At 40.3% G+C, this 14827-nt stretch overlaps 1 protein-coding gene across 3 annotated transcripts in view; it reads right to left on the bottom strand.

Moving 5' to 3' along the window:
* Positions 1-14827, bottom strand: part of ADAM23 (ADAM metallopeptidase domain 23) — a 205499-nt gene that overhangs the window by 148525 nt on the left and 42147 nt on the right. For all 3 annotated transcript variants that reach the window (XM_055120304.1, XM_055120305.1, XM_004601306.3), the window contains exon 3: positions 6982-7058. In XM_055120304.1, coding sequence (XP_054976279.1) covers positions 6982-7058 — 77 coding nt within the window. The remainder of the gene's footprint in view (positions 1-6981; positions 7059-14827) is intronic.

Below are 14827 nucleotides of genomic sequence, written 5' to 3'. Positions count from 1 at the left end.
CACTACAGGAAATCCAAAATTTTTCTCAAGGTAATATAGCTGGGGGCTGGAGCGATAGCACAGCGGGTAGGGTGTTTGCCTTGCATGCAGCTGACCCAGGTTCGATTCCTCCGTCCCTCTCGGAGAGCCCAGCAAGCTACCGAGAGTATCCCGCCCGCACGGCAGAGTCTGGAAAACTACCCATGGCATATGCGAGTCAAAAACAGTAACAACAAGTCTCACAATGGAGAGGTTACTAGTGCCCGCTCAAGCAAACTGATGAATAACTGGATGAAAGTGATACAGTGCTACAGATACAGCTGGAGTTAAATTTTAAATACGGTGGTGCATGACTGCCAGGGCTTTCAGAAATACAAGGAGATGAGGGGGAGGTAGCCCATCTCTGACTCCACGAAGATCCTGGAAATTTCAGTCACAAGACCCAAATACTTGAGTTTTTCAACAGATTAATTTCTGGATGAGGCTCATCTGAGCAGTGGAGTTCGCTTGGAGCATGGCAGTGATTGTGGAGTGTGGAGGTTTTCAGCTGTTGAGACTCTGTTTAGGCAGACACTGGGCTCACTCACCCCTTTCTGGTGTGCCCGGGATGACACTGTCCTGTGCAGGGTCTGGGAGAAATCCTGCCCTCTTTGTGTCTTAGAAGAATACAAACCAAATCCTTTGACTTCCAAATTCAGATATACCCAAGATTCAGATGCAGAAATCTGATCACTATTAATCGTACAGCAACTTGATGGTAGGCGGAGTCCAAGATGGTTCCAGTTTTGTGCTCCCAGTATACCACAGGCATTGATAATTTACTGGTTGGGTGAGTGCAAATATAGGAGAGTAATCATTTCCTCTCCCCCAAATGTCCAGAGAGCATCTCTCACCAATGGATCTCCAACAAAGGCAGGAGAACAGTGAGGAACAAAGCGAGAGGCATGCGGGGAAGATGTGTCTTTATTTTTTTTTATCAGCAAGAAGACTGTGTAGTATACCACCCTCTTCTTATTTACAAAAGTCAGGGGAGGAAAGGAAAGACACAAGCATCTGTCATTAGAGCATAAGCTCCATGAAGTCAGTGATTCTCTTCTTCAATGCCCAATCCACTCCCAAATCTCCTTATTGTGATGATGCACAGTAATCATAAATACAGGTATTTTGGGCTGTATTAACCATCATGAGTGGCTGTCACAAAATACCATAGACCATGTGGTTTAAACAACAGAAATTCATTTCTTATAGTTTTAGAGACTAGAAGCCTAACAGGATGTTATCAGATTTAATTCCTGGGAAGGGGGATCCTCTTTCGGGCTTGCAGGTGCTCCTTCTTGCTGTATCCTGGCATGGTTAAGAAAGAGGAAACAAACTATTTGCTAGCTCTCTCTTAAGAACAGTCAACCTAACAGCATGGCATTATTCCATGACCTCATTTAACCATCAATACCTCCATCTTGGCTCTGTCCAAATACAGTGATCTTGGGGTTAAAACTTCAACATGGGAATTTTATGGGGACGTAATTCAGTGCACTAAGCACGCTCTTACAGTTTTCATGTATTAGGTCATTCAATCCCTATAACACCTCTAGCTTAAAAAAAGAGAAAAAGGCTTAAAAAGTTGAAAGTACACATATGCTGGCACATGAAACAGTCATAAAGGAACCTTGAAAACTCTCATCAGTGAAGAAACCAGTTACAAAAAGTCACAAATTGAACATTCAATTTAAATAAAATATACAGAGTAAGAAAATCCACAAAGAAAGTAGACGAGTACTTGCGGGGGGTGGGGTGGGGGGAGGGTGTCACTGCTACGTCACAGGATTTCTTTTAAGGCAGTAGAAATGTTCCAGAATTAGATGTTAATTGCACAACTCAGTAAATATAATTAAAAGGCACTGAATGGTACACTTTAAGTGAATTTTATGGGATCTACATTATCTCAAGCTGTTACTAAGAAGAAAAGGAAATGGAATGAAAGGAAAGTAGAGCAGAGAGATAGTGCAGAGGTTAAGGGACTTTGTTCACAGACAGCCGACCCCGGTTCAACATCCAGCCATTCATAGTCCCTAGTACACCATCAGGAGTGATCCCTGAGCATAAGTCAGGAGTAAGCCCTGAAAACTGCCAAGTGTAGCTCCCCACCCCTCTCCCCCCACCAAAAAAAAAAAGAAAGAAGAAGAAGAACAAGTTTATAAAAACCTACTGCAAGTCCCACAGCTGGAAAATGGCAATTCCCAGAATTATTCCACTCGGGGTCCTTTCCACTCCAGAACACAAACCTGTACTCTCTACCATTAGGCAGCTCTGATCATGGTTATTAGGGGGAGAAAAGATACCTAGGAATAATGACACAAAGATGAACATAAACCCAAAATTTCTAATGATCACTGTTCATAAATTCTTCAGCATAGAGGATAAAGTGACTATCCTTGTCTCCTTCCTCTCAGCCAATACCCAAATACTGGTGATTTTCCTCAAGCTCCACCCAACCTCCCTCTACATCCTTTGGGGTGCCAAGGCTATCTCCCAGGAGGAAACCTTCAGAGATGCCCATCCTGGACTCCAGTCCACCCCCCTCACCTTCTGCTGCCACACTGCCAACCTTACCTCTCACAACTGGTTCAAAACCATATTCTGCCTTTTTGCTCTTGGTCACACGTTTGTCTCCACCAGCTAGTTCTCCATAAATTGTGCCCTCTCTTTGCTTCAATCTCTCACATTTATTTAATGACAGCTCTTAGCCTATTCACTTTCTCTCATGGTCCTTAACAGTCATATTTTGACCCCAATAGCGTCTAGTTACACGCTGTCTTTCTCACCCAAGCTCTCCAAGAGATATTTGGTCCTTCCACATCATCTGTCATCTACTCCCGGCGCACCGTAGCCTGATGTCTGTGCCTGCTGTCTCACTGAATCAGACAATTCAAAGAGCCACCCTGGGTTCCTCAGTACATCATTCCATTATTGCATGTGACACTGAAAATAACACCTACTGGTTTTTGAATCTATAATCTTTTCCTGTTCCTTCCCTTTTTCTGATCACTCATCGTCTGTCCCTTCATAGGACCCACTGCCCCATTACTACCTTAATGATAATAAGGTACTCTTTATTCTACCATTTCATTTGGACTGGAGCGATAGCACAGCAGGTAGGGGATTTGCCTTGCACGCAGCCGACCTGGGTTCAATTCCTCCATCCCTCTCGGAGAGCACAGCAAGCTATGGAGAGCATCCCGCCTGTATGGCAGAGACTGGCAAGCTACCCATGGCATATTTAATATGCCAAAAACAGTAACAACAAGTTTCACAATGGAGAGGTTACTGGTGCCCGCTTGAGCAAATTGATGAACAAAGGGACAACGGTGCTATTACAGTGCTATTACCATTTCATTCACTACCCTGATTGTCACTGACATTTGTATGAAAAAGCCTCTCCAATCCACTATCTCCAGCACCCTGAGTTCCAGACTATAACATTCATCTACCTCCTAGACCTAGTACCATGCATGGACTGACCGAAGCCCCTTCCATCAATTATGTCAACTCTGACTTCACATTCTCATCTCTCTTCTCTTCACCAACTATTTGTTCCCTGGTGCTGACTACTTCAGCTGCACACCACCTACTTTCTGCCCAGCAATTAAATCAAGGTTCTTGTGAACTTTAGCTCTTCTCTCTGCCTACTCAACCACCCCAATGCAATTCAAAGGATTTTTATCAACTAGAGCATTCATAAACACATTCCCTCTCCACACCGCTAGCATTATTGTGAACAGAGCCTCTTTTTTATTCCTCTTACTTCAGTGTTCACTGTCTAGGCCAGCATTCTTCAACCATCAGGCACCTGGCAATGCAGCAAACGGGAAGCATATTTCACTGACTGGTTGATGATGACAAAAACAAAACACAAGGCAGGGAGTATTTTATTTATTAAATCCAGTGTTAAAAATTATAATTCATAGGTATTGCAGCACCTTGCTGCTGCTTTGGATTGAGGGGTGGAGGAGTGGGTTTCCAGGTACCAGCACTCCATGTGAAACAGGGATTAAAGAACAAGAGTCTAGGGTATAATTTATCAAACTTACTTGCTTACTGCCCAATTTTTAGGGGGAAAAATCCATCCAATGCCCCACTGAAAATTTACTTTTTCTCAGTAAAAAAAAAAAAAACAGTAATGATAGGTCTCATTCCCCTGACCCTGAAAGCCTCAAATTGTTGGGAAAGATGAGTAAGGAGAGGCTGCCAAAATCTCAGGTAATAGAGACATCTGAGTGTAATCAAAATCTGAGTGTAATAGAGACATTACTGGTGCCCGCCAAAGTAAATTGACGAACAATGGGATGACAGTGATGCAGTGACATAAACAAACAGAAAACACCCCCCTGCCCCCTCCACACACGGCAGTGTCTGAGGCTACTACCACCCCCTTGTACTTACTGTTGCAGAGAACTCCCCTCACCCTCCAAGGATTAAAAGGTGACAGCTTCAGCTTTACCTACTTTGGGAAACTCTAGTCTATGGAATAATGGCCAAGCATGGGAACACGATGTACAGAATCTCACCTTCAGTCAAGCCATGCCCAGACCTCTCTCTTCTGACTCTTCTTCCTCTAGCTTGAGCTTGTAATTTTCCATGAAGTGCTCATGTTCCTTTAATATTCACACTGCTACCTGGCCTGCTTCCTGGGCACATTAGCTACCTCCATCTTTTTCCTCTTCTACCCATTCCCTACATTGCTCTTCTAGCAGCATTTGTCCTCCAAAACTTAGCTCTAGCATCTCCTCTTCCAAGATAACTAGCCAAAGTTTTCAGCCTCAAGAACTGCCTCTCTTTGTCACTACATTAGCATTCCACACTTACTAATCCCACAAGCTTTTGTGTTATTGTTGTTGCTGCTGTAAAAAAAAAAAATTAGTTCTATATGAGACTAGAAGGCTGGAAGGTTAAATGACTACTATATGTAGAGAGTGGAATGTGGAGAGACAGTGAGAAATATCTGTTTGTTGTGCATTTCCCCATTTTTTCTATTGTGTTTTCAAACCTCTTTTTGGATTTGGAGGATATCTGTGTGTGTGATGCTGGGGATTCGAACTAGGTCTCATGTGTGCAAGAACCCCATAACTTTCACACCTCTAACATTACAATTTAAGGGGCCAGAATGCATCAGTGATAAAAGCATCTGCCTTACAAGTCTGAAGTCGGTGAGACTTGAAGTTCAAAATTCAGCATCAACCCATACACCTAAGTGTAATCCCAGTGGTTTAACTCTTTGGCATTCCAAGGGCCACAACAAAGCATGCAGTTCCCTGGGACCAAGTGGCCAACCGTGAAAATTAAGTATACGATCGATCCAGTTATTACAGAAACAAGGAATGGAAGTAAATGGACAGAGAGTAACCAAAGGGGAAGGAGTGAAAGAGAAGAGGGAAAATAGAAAGGGGAGGAGGAGAGAAAGAGAAAGGCCATGGAGAAAAAATTAGAATAAATTATAAAGAAGTATGTAACTGTACCTCATGGTGATTCACTATTAAAAAAGAAAAAAGACAGTTAGGCATAAAAAAATAAACTGCGATTGCATATTAAACTATCAGTGCCTGCTCACTAGATTAGCCCCACTGAGCAAGGGATACTGGTGGTAGGAGTTCAACTTGATGACTCCCATGTTAAATAGTAGTGGTAAACATTTTCTGATATGTTTCCAGATCTTAAGTACACTGTACATCCATATAACGTTCCCTCAGTCATTTGATTCCGCGACTTTGCTGTGGTCATGATGTTTTTCTTGTTCAAATCACATAGCAATTTTGGTTACTATGCAGCAGTCTGGAATGATAGGATCCACTGCAGTAAAATTTGGAGGAGCAGCAAACCTAAACAAACTAAAATTAGAGATATCTTGCTACTCAACATAGCCTAAGTTTGGCAAGACAAATCTTCTAGATGGGCGCGCTGCTGACACGGCACAGTGAAAAGGATTCAACCAATGCTCAGCAGACTTCAAGATGAAAACCTGCATACCTTTGACATGGGAATTGTGAGTTCTGCTGATTCATTCTGACTTAACACTGCAATAACACTTGAGTAAGAATCACCAAGGCTGACTCTGCATTATTTTTCTGCAGAGCCCACAGAATTCGGCATACAAAATATTTAATACTTGTTCTTTACAGTCCTTTGGAGCTTCTTAAGTATTGACTGTGGTCACCTACATTATAGTGTCTAAGAGCATTATGTGGTATTTTTCCTACAAAGATCTTATCCTCATCAAAATACTGATTAGAATTTTAAATAATGATTTGATTTCTTTTACCTAAAGAAAATTGGACAGGAAATCTCTCCCACCCAAGATTGGCTCACAATTAAATCTATTTGAGTCTTAGAGCTGCTAACATCTACAGTTCTTATTCATGTTTTATGTAGGCATCTATACAATTGGGTCCAGCCTAGTAAATAGGATTTAAATATCACCTTAAACACCCACTTAGTGAAAAATAAGGTAAATGTTCATCAGTACCAAAATTTCTAAGAAACTATTTTAGAGCAAGTTATGCGCACCAAAACAGAGATGTTTCAAGGCATTATTTTCTCTATTCTTCATATAGCAGTCGTGTGAAGTACACAAGAAATAAAAGGAAAACATTTTTAGATTGAAGCCTAACTATACTTGAGGAAGATTTTATCTCTCCCACATACAGTAATAATTAATTACAGTTAACTTTTATTACTTCAAGATTTACCCCATTTAATGTCTAGGTAGTATATTTAAAATATAGTCTGAAAATTTTAAATATAGCTGATATAGATCAACTTCTTCTTTGAGGAAAAGAAAAAACAAATTTAGCTTATAAACGAAGGTATTTTCTTTAAGTGTGATTATGACATATCATCAACTAAAATATTGTTATCTGTATCGACAGACATTATTTTGACTAAGCCAGTATCACAGAAGTAAAGTTTCATTGTACTTGAATCTTAACATAGTTGTGACTAAATACTTACTTGTTCAGTGTGAGGTCAAGAATGAATTTGGAGCCAAAGGCTTCAATTTGGAAGCTTGCCTGGGCCAAATGGACAGCCTACAGATTTAAAAAAAAAAGACAGGAAGAAACTTAGTTTATATCGTCGCCTATAAAATGTATTATACTAATATTAAGAGTTATGTATAAAATTTTTATGGGTAAATTCATTTCTTGATATACCATTTTATAGTAACTCATTACTTTAAAAAGAGTCTGGGTACAATGTCAAGGCTTTATTTGGAAATCCTAGACCTTTGTTTATTTCTTTTTTTTGAAAGAAATAAAAGATAATCAGTGGCTTAAAATGAACAAATTATGATAAAAATCAAGACTATTCATCTGGACTTTCAAGTGACCGTGATAAATTATGTAAATTCTGATAATTAAAGCTTGATTTCAGACTATTTTGTGCACAAAGCTATCCAAGTCTTTCTGCACACCTCAGTAAAATCTCATGGCCCGTGTTTTTCTTTTCATCGGGAATTGGAACTTCTTCTAAATGATGTATCAGCAAAATAGAACAGTAAAACTGGATAGCACGACCTTTTTATTTCAGAAAGCACTTAAAATCATGTCTTCTGTGAACAGAAGATCTTGCATTCCCCGTTAAAAGTCACACATTTACAAACACCATAGTTATTGAGCCTCAACATACCTAGACAATTTTATCTAAATAAGAAACATACTTTCTAGCTATTAAAGTTCAGAAGACCTGGGGCTGGAGAGATAGCACAGCGGGTAGGGCGTTTGCCTTGCACGCGGCCGACCCGGGTTCAAATCCCAGCATCCCATATGGTCCCCTGAGCACAGCCAGGGGTAATTCCTGAGTGCAGAGCCAGGAGTAACCCCTGTGCATCGCCAGGTGTGACCCAAAAAGCAAAAAAAAAAAAAAAAAAAAAAAAAAAATAAAGTTCAGAAGACCTCACAGAAGCAATTTATAAATAATGTGAATTAAGAAATCCATGGTATTTTGTCAAGACAGAGAATTTTTCCTTTATCACTTCATGGGTGTGGGGATAACAACTATAAAGGCAAAATCTTCTCCCCAATCTCTCCCTTGACTCGTAAACATCCTCTCTTCAGACTTCTTTCTAGAACACAGGAGGAGTCACACACCTTCTGGGAGATGCAATAAATACCAAAACTATTTCTCACTTCTACATTTCCTTAGTATCAGCTTGTGCGTGTCTTGCCCTCCTCCACTGCAAGTATCGAAACTCTATTCATCATTCAAGGGCAACTGTGTATGCCCTATGAAGCTATGCTTTCCCATTCTGACTGCATTTTACAACTACAATTATAAATACAATGCCACCAGTAACATTTGTGCTTTTACTTTACTTATGAAAAGTTCTGACTTTATTATTTTTATCAGTAAGAACTTTTACATTTTTAACTTAGCATTAAAGCTAATAAGTGCAACACATTTTCCTTATCAAGTGATGTTAAGATTTTCTGTAGCACTGTTGCACTGTCATCCCGTTGTTCATTGATTTGCTCGAGCAGACACCAGTAACATCTCCATTGTGAGACTTGTTTTTGGCATATCAAATATGCCATGGGTAGCTTGTCAGGCTCTGCTGTGTGGGTGAGATACTCTCAGTAGCTTGCCGGGCTCTCCAAGAGGGATGGAGGAATCAAACCCGGGTCGGCCACGTGCAAGGCAAACGCCCTACAGGCTGTGCTGTGGCTCCAATCATGTGTATCCAATGGAATCAGTATTTTCCCTAATATATTTGTAAAGATTTTAAGGAACTCCAGTAGTGATGTGTAAATAACACACATTTTGGTTCTCTTTTCACTGCTAGATATTCTGCACTTGTACAGTGAATACGGATTCTTCTCTAGGCAGAAATAAGTGCTACTTTTCCCTCTCCTATTTCTGCCCTTAGGTGCTATTAAAATAGCCTTTAACTTGTGGAGTTTCTATGTTATTCCACATCATTTTATCATTTTTCTTTAGCAAAATGGCTTTGATAATAGCCATTTTTAAATCTTTTTAAGATCAAGACCATTGAGTCATCATTATTATTATATCACCAATTACATTATTGAATGCTATTTATTTTTACTTAAGATTAGACTCCTTCTTTGAAATGGCAGGATAGTGAGAGTGTTGGGGTGAGTGAAACACTTCAGAAAACATTGTGTATGTACAACTGATTAAATATCTCAGAGTTGAATAACTGACTAGCATCACTGAGGCCCACTAAAAACGCAAAGACCGGAGTGCCATTCTTCTTTTGACAAGGAAAAAATTATCCAATAGGTTTAAAAATGTGTGAAGTAATACAAATCAGAAAAGAGTTCATGAACTACAAAAAAGTCATATGGGAGGGTCAGAGCGATAGTCCAGAGGCTAGGGCAATGCCTTGTCCAAGGCTGACCCGGGCTTGATCCCAGAATCACCTATGGTACCCCAAGCCCTGCCAGGAGTAATCCCTGAGCACAGAGCCTGGAGTAAGCCCTAAGCACTGTCCCCAAAGTAAAACAAAACAAAATAAAAGGTCACATGGATTATTTTCTACTTTGGCATAAATGTCCAACAGATTTTATTTGCTTCCATACAGACAATCACTATAATAGCACTGGGGGAGAATGTAGGATGTTACCGCCAAAGAGTACATCTCATGACAGGAATGAGCATAACCCTGGGCTAAGAATTACCACCCTGAAGAACTAGAACAGCTGTTTGCTTAAGCACTTTGGTATTTTTCTTTTTATACTCTGAATCTGGTATGGGGAAATTATAGAAGTTCTCTAAACAAAAACAACTAAACTCAATTATATACACAAACCTCCTTCATTGAAGAACAAGTTATATATTTTAACAATGTGCCTTTGTTTTTCTGCTGTTCCTTTTTAGTAGATGACACCTAATGGTTTCATATTAAATGCCATTATAAGACTGGTAGATCACTCAGCTAAGCCTTGTTTTGCATCTTACTAAGCAGTATCAAGATATCAAACTATCATATATGTTTAAACTATATTGCACATTACAAAGGCCAAAGAAAACAGTTGTTTTCTTGGAACTGACACTCTAAAACAGATAACATTAACATGGACATAGAAATAGTGACTACTTCTGGAGATAAAAATCAGGCATTTCCAGGATATATTTTCATGCAAAAAGATGCTTCACACAGAATGAGTGTCCAATATATCTTAGTATTTGGCAAGGAATTGTGAGTCCTATAGAATGTATACATAACTTAAACTGAATATGGAAAATGGAAAGTTTACACTTCTCAGAATTCAGTAAATATTTTGAGACTGAATTTCAGAATCCAGTAGAAAGTGAAAAACTTGGAGAGTTAAAAGCTTGTACACTATCAATCACAACTTCCTCTGAGCCTGTATTTTACTTTAGCCTACTCTATAAGATACATGACTTGGGAAATTAGAAATTTCTCAATTCATAATATACATTCAGTCATTTGCAGAAACACTCACTCAAGTGATAAAGGAAACATATCCAGAGTGGCATATGAATATGACAAGAAAATGCCTTACAAATGGAAAACAGAGGCCCTACAGAGTGCGGACATCCAAGCAGAGTAACTCAGCCTGGCTTCCCCAAAAAGAGGTTTGTCATAGGACATGCTCCAGGTATGAAAATGCTGTCATCCCAAGAACAGTAGATACAAGGGTCAGGAGGATTTCCCCATAGCTGGAAGACTACTTCATGAGTGGAGGGGAGAAGGTAGATGGAATAGAGAAGGAATCACTAAGAAAATGATGGCTGGAGGAACCAGTTGGGATGGGAGATGCATGTCAAAAGTAGATAATGGACCAAACATCATGACCTCTCAGTATCTGTGTTGCAAGCCATAATGCCCCAAAGTAGAGAGAGAGTATGGGGAATATTGTCTGCCATGGAAGCAGGGGGAGGGTAGGGAAGGGGGGGTATACCCGGGATATCAGTGATAGGGAATGTGCACTGGTGGAGGGATGGGTGTTTGATCATTGTGAGATTGTAACCCAGACATGAAAGCTTGTAACTATCTCACGGTGATTCAATAAAATTTTTAAAAAAAGAAAAAAAAAGAAAATGCTATCATAAGCAAGGGTTATTAACACTAGCTCTACTGAAGGAAATCATGGGGAAAATTAAGCATCTAAATACTCCATTATTACTCAGACTTTAGATAATTTTGTTTATGGTATTGTTTTCATTGCTATATCTTAATCTGTTGATTAAAAATTCTTAATATTATGCTTATAGTTTATGTTTAGATGCTTAACTATATTTAGATAGTTATGAATGTCCTTATGTAGAGATGTGTATAAATTATAACCTACTCTGGAAATACTTTTCTCTCCCTTTCTCTTTAACATATGGTTCTTCTCCTCTTGATTTTTTTCAATAGACCCTTTCAAAGTTATTTTAAAGAATTCCTTTTGAGAAGCACCATGGTTCACAAATGGTTAATAGAAGGATTTCATACATGGACTACTCCAGCACCAGTCCCTCCCCCATGCATCCACTTCCCATTGTGCCAGGGTCCCTCATTTGCCCTCCCCACTCCTGTGGCTAGCTTCCTGGTAAACCTTCCACAGCTTTTACTCCTTTCTCTTCCAATACAATACTAACAGTTCACAGAATCTCCAGCATGATCTTTAAGATTCACTGTCACTGTCATCCCGTTGCTCATCGATTTGTTTGAGCGGGCACCAGTCACGTCTCTCATTGAGAGACTTGTTGTTACTGTTTGTGGCATATTGAATATGCCACGGGTAGCTTGCCAGGCTCTGCCGTGTGGGCTCAATACTCTCAGTAGCTTGCCGGGCTCTCCGAGAGAGGCGGAGGAATCAACTCGGGTCGGCCATGTGAAAGGTGAACGCCCAACCGCTGTGCTATCAGAGACTTTTATAGTGCTTCAAAGGAAACTTGAAAAATTTGAGAATTTCCTATCTTTACCAGGGTCATCCCTGGCAATATGCTGGAGCCCCCAGGACTACATCCATAGATACTTTTGGAGTGGAGCCATACACGGCAGGGTATCAAATTCAGGGCCTTGCACATACTAAGACGTGCTCTATCACTTGAATCATATCCTTGGTCCAGAGTAAAAGAAAAAAATTTTTTTTTATTATAGAGCTACTAAATTTTTATTTTTTTTTAAATTTTTTATTAGTGAATCACCATGAGGTACAGTTATAAACTTATGAACTTTCGTGTTTGCAATTCAGTCATACAGTGATCGTTTACCCATCCCTCCACCAGTGCCCATTCTCCTCCACCAATGATCCCAGTATCTGTCTCACCCCCACATCCCCACCACCCCACCCTGCCTCTGCGGTGGGGCATTCCCTTTTTTCTCTCTCCTTTATGATGTTGTAGTTTGCATTAGAGGTATTGAGTAGCCTTCATGTTCAGTCTATAGTCTACTTTCAGCTTGCATCTTTCAACCCAAATGGGTCCACCCAACATCCTCTACTTGGTGTTCCCTTCTCTATCTCAGCTGCCTTTTCCCCCAGCATGTGAGGCCAGTTTTCAAGCTGTGGGGCAGACCTCCTGGTCCTTATCTCTACTGCTCTTGGTGTTAGTCTTTCACTCTGTTATTTTATATTCCACAGATGAGTGAGCTCTTTCTATGTTTCTCTCTTTCTGACTCATTTCACTTAACATGATACTTTCCATGTTGATCCACTTATATGCAAATTTCATGACTTCATCTTTTCTAACAGCTGCATAATATTCCATTGTGTAGATGTACCAAAGTTTCTTTAACTAGTCATGTCTTTCTCATAATTTCCCATAAAAGCTCTGCTCTCCTTGCCGGGCTGGGCACTGTCAGGAAGACCCAGACCATGACATCTTGCCTTGGGCTCCTTGCAATTCCCTAGTTTGTTCGAAAGCTCCTAAAGACAGAACGTCCCATGTACCTCTGTGATGCCTCAGTCACCAGTAGTCCTTGTAATCCCTGATGACTTCCTCCATGGCAAAAATCACCTTTTAGAACATGGTTATTTCCAGAGCATGATAAGTTTGTCTAGGCTTTTTTTTTTAAAGTAGAAAGAAGCAAGCATCTTTAATAATAAACACCCTCCCTCCAAACAGAAGTTTGGAGATGACTTCTTTCAATGTAAAAGTAGCAAAATTGCGTTTCATTCTCGTAAAGTCATCTAGCTAGCAAACAGGATATACACTGGGATGCAACAGTATATTGATAAAGTTTTTTTATATATCTTTTTAAATTATTTATTTTTTAATTAGTGAGTCACAGTGAGGGTACAGTTACAGATTCACACATTTTGGTGCTTGTTTTTCCCTCGTGCAATGTTCGAGAGCCCATCCCTCCACCAGTGTCCATTCTCCACCACCAATGAACCCACTATCCCTCCCAGCCCCCCAATCCCATCCCCCCACCCCACCCTGCCTCTGTGGCAGGGAATTCCAGTTTGTTCTTTCTCTCCTTTAGGGTGTTTTGGTTTGCAGTAGGGGTATCGAGTTGCCATCATGTTCAGTCTCTAGTCTACTTTCAGCATGCATCTCCCTCCCTGAGCGGGATTTCCAATCACATTTTACTTGGTGGTCCCTTCTCTATCTGGGATGACTTTCCCCCAGAGTGTGAGGCCAGCCAGCTTAATTTTTTTTAATATTGTTCAATTTTATTTTTATTTTATTTTTTTAATTAATAGTTTATTTTTAATTAGTGAATCAACGTGAGGGTACAGTTACAGATTTATACATTTTTGTGCTCATGTTTCTCCCTTACAAAGTTTGATAACCCATCCCTTCACCAGTGCCCATTTTCCCCCACCACTAAACCCAACATCCCTCCCCCACTCCCCAGTCCCGTCTCCCCCCACCCCACACTGCCACTATGGCAGGGTATTCCCTTTTGTTCTCTCTCTCTGATTAGGTGTTGTGGTTTGCAATAAAGGTGTTGAGTGGCCATTGTGTTCAGTCTCTAGACTATATTCGGCCCGCATCATCTTTCCCCCACATGACCTCCAACCACATTTTACTTGGTGTTCCCTTCTCTGAGTTGTCCAGAATGAGAGACCAGCCTCCAAGCCATGGAGACAACCTCCTGGTACTTATTTCTACTATTCTTGGGTGTTAGTCTTATAGTCTATTATTCTATATTCCACAGATGAGTGCAATCTTTCTATGTCTGTCTCTCTCTTTCTGACTCATTTCACTTAGCATAATACTTTCCATGCTGATCCACTTATATGCAAACGTCATGACCTCATTCTTTCTAACAGCTGCATAGTATTCCATTGTATAGATGTACCAAAGTTTCTTCAACCAGTCATCTGTTCTAGGGCACTCGGGTTTTTTCCAGATTCTGGCTATTGTAAACAGTGCTGCGATGAACATATAAGTGCAGATGTCATTTCGACTATACTTTTTGGATTTTCTGGGATATATTCCCAGCAGTGGTATTGCTGGGTCAAATGGGAGCTCAACCTCTGGTTTTTTGAGAATCGTCCATATTGTTTTCCAAAAGGGCTGAACTAGCCAACATTCCCACCAGCAGTGTAGAAGGGTCCCTTTCTCCCCACATCCTCTCCAACAGTGGTTGCTTTTGTTCTTTTGGATGTGTGCTAGCCTCTGTGGTGTGAGGTGGTATCTCATGGTTGTTTTGATATGCATCTCTCTGATGATTAGTGATGTAGAGCACTTTTTCATGTGCCTTTTGGCCATTCGTATCTCTTCCTTGGTAAAGTTTCTGTTCATTTCTTCACCCCATTTTTTGATGGGGTTGGATGTTTTCTTCTTGTAGAGTTCAACCAGTGCTTTATATACCCTTGATATCAACCCCTTATCTGATGGGTATTGTGTAAATATCCTTTCCCATTCTGTAGAT

Source organism: Sorex araneus, chromosome X (genome assembly GCF_027595985.1).
Source record: "Sorex araneus isolate mSorAra2 chromosome X, mSorAra2.pri, whole genome shotgun sequence".
In the NCBI taxonomy this organism is placed as follows: domain Eukaryota; kingdom Metazoa; phylum Chordata; class Mammalia; order Eulipotyphla; family Soricidae; genus Sorex; species Sorex araneus.
Note: the sequence above shows the minus strand (reverse complement) of the source record. Positions and strands in the feature narration are given on the sequence as shown.